Here is a 1,252-nt window from a genome sequence, read left to right as displayed (position 1 = left end):
ACCCCCGCCACCACCACCACCACCTCCTCCTTTACCATCGTTTCCACCTCCGCCTCCACCTCCACCACCCCACCAACGTCCACCACCACCACGACCTCCTCCTCCTCCTCCACCTCCCTTATTCGTATCCTTTCTATCGATAACATCACCAGTAATATTGTAGGAATTGTTGGCATTTGTTGAACCTTGAACAACATTGCTACTTCCATCTACATTTTCATCACCTCTCAAACACACTACAAAAGCAAAAAAGAAAAACAAGAATGTTAATAAGCTTTGACTAGTAGGAATACAATATTTCTTCATATTGTTTCTTTGCTTGATTAAGATATTTGCACTATTGTCTTCCTTTTATAGTTGTACCTATAGGCAACTAGATATTGAACATATATTACGTACCTACTTGGTTTTTTTCTAGTCATGTTGAAGCTATATATCTAAGTTCTAACGAACTATTGTTGACAGATATAATAAGTATATATTTCTAATATACAATTATTGAATTGCCTTGGATTTTACTCTGTCCCCACTATAACACAATTGAATGGTTGGGACTCATTTTTGGCTTGTATGAAAAGGGAAGGCAACTCATGAATGAGGATCCTAGCACTTTAATTTGCCTAACTTTTTTTAATATAAACATAGCGTGACCAACATTTATAGAAAGTTTGGGCTTTATGAGGTTTTATCAATGGGGCCTACTAGTTTTCTTGTTGGTCCAAGCACTAGTTGGTGTTCAGTATCTGTATTGGTATCTCAATAAATTCAAATATGCGATGTAGAAAAGTCCATTTTGGAGGGAAACACTTTCTATCAGAATTCTTTTCAATATCTAAGTCAAATTTGAAAACTCGAATTAAAACTGAAACACAAGTTTTCTTGTTGGTCTAGGTAGTAGTTTTTTGATTCAGTGTTTAGTATTTGTATTGATATCCCAATTAATTTAGATTTGTGACATGTAAAGCTCATTTAAGGTGGAGACACTTTTTATCAGAAGTTTTTCCAATTTCTGAGCTTGAATTTGAGAATTTTAATTAAAAGTAAGGAAATCTTATTCATTCTATCATAGCCCTCGATAAGTGAGGCACTAGTTGGTTGACTGGTAAGCCTAGCAACTTGTGTACATGCGTAATTACAACTTGTGATGGTGGTGTTAAAACTTTATATGCTAAATCATATTATTTTAATAGTATTAAACAGTGTTTTCAAAAACGTTTTTGGGGCGAGTCTTGGGGGGGGGGGGGGGGGGGGG

The 1,252-nt window shown here is 36.0% G+C and overlaps 1 protein-coding gene across 1 annotated transcript in view; it reads right to left on the bottom strand.

The window, feature by feature from the left end:
* Positions 1-447, bottom strand: part of LOC102590257 (glycine-rich RNA-binding protein blt801-like) — a 1,767-nt gene extending 1,320 nt beyond the window's left edge. Inside the window, exon 1 of the mRNA XM_015314771.1 lies at positions 3-447. Coding sequence (XP_015170257.1) covers positions 3-306 — 304 coding nt within the window. The 5' untranslated portion in view covers positions 307-447. The remainder of the gene's footprint in view (positions 1-2) is intronic.
* Positions 448-1,252: the final 805 nt, after the last annotated feature.

Source organism: Solanum tuberosum, unplaced genomic scaffold (genome assembly GCF_000226075.1).
Source record: "Solanum tuberosum cultivar DM 1-3 516 R44 unplaced genomic scaffold, SolTub_3.0 scf00319, whole genome shotgun sequence".
NCBI lineage: Eukaryota > Viridiplantae > Streptophyta > Magnoliopsida > Solanales > Solanaceae > Solanum > Solanum tuberosum.
The sequence above is the reverse complement of the archived record's forward strand: the minus strand, read 5'-3'. Positions and strand labels throughout refer to the sequence as shown.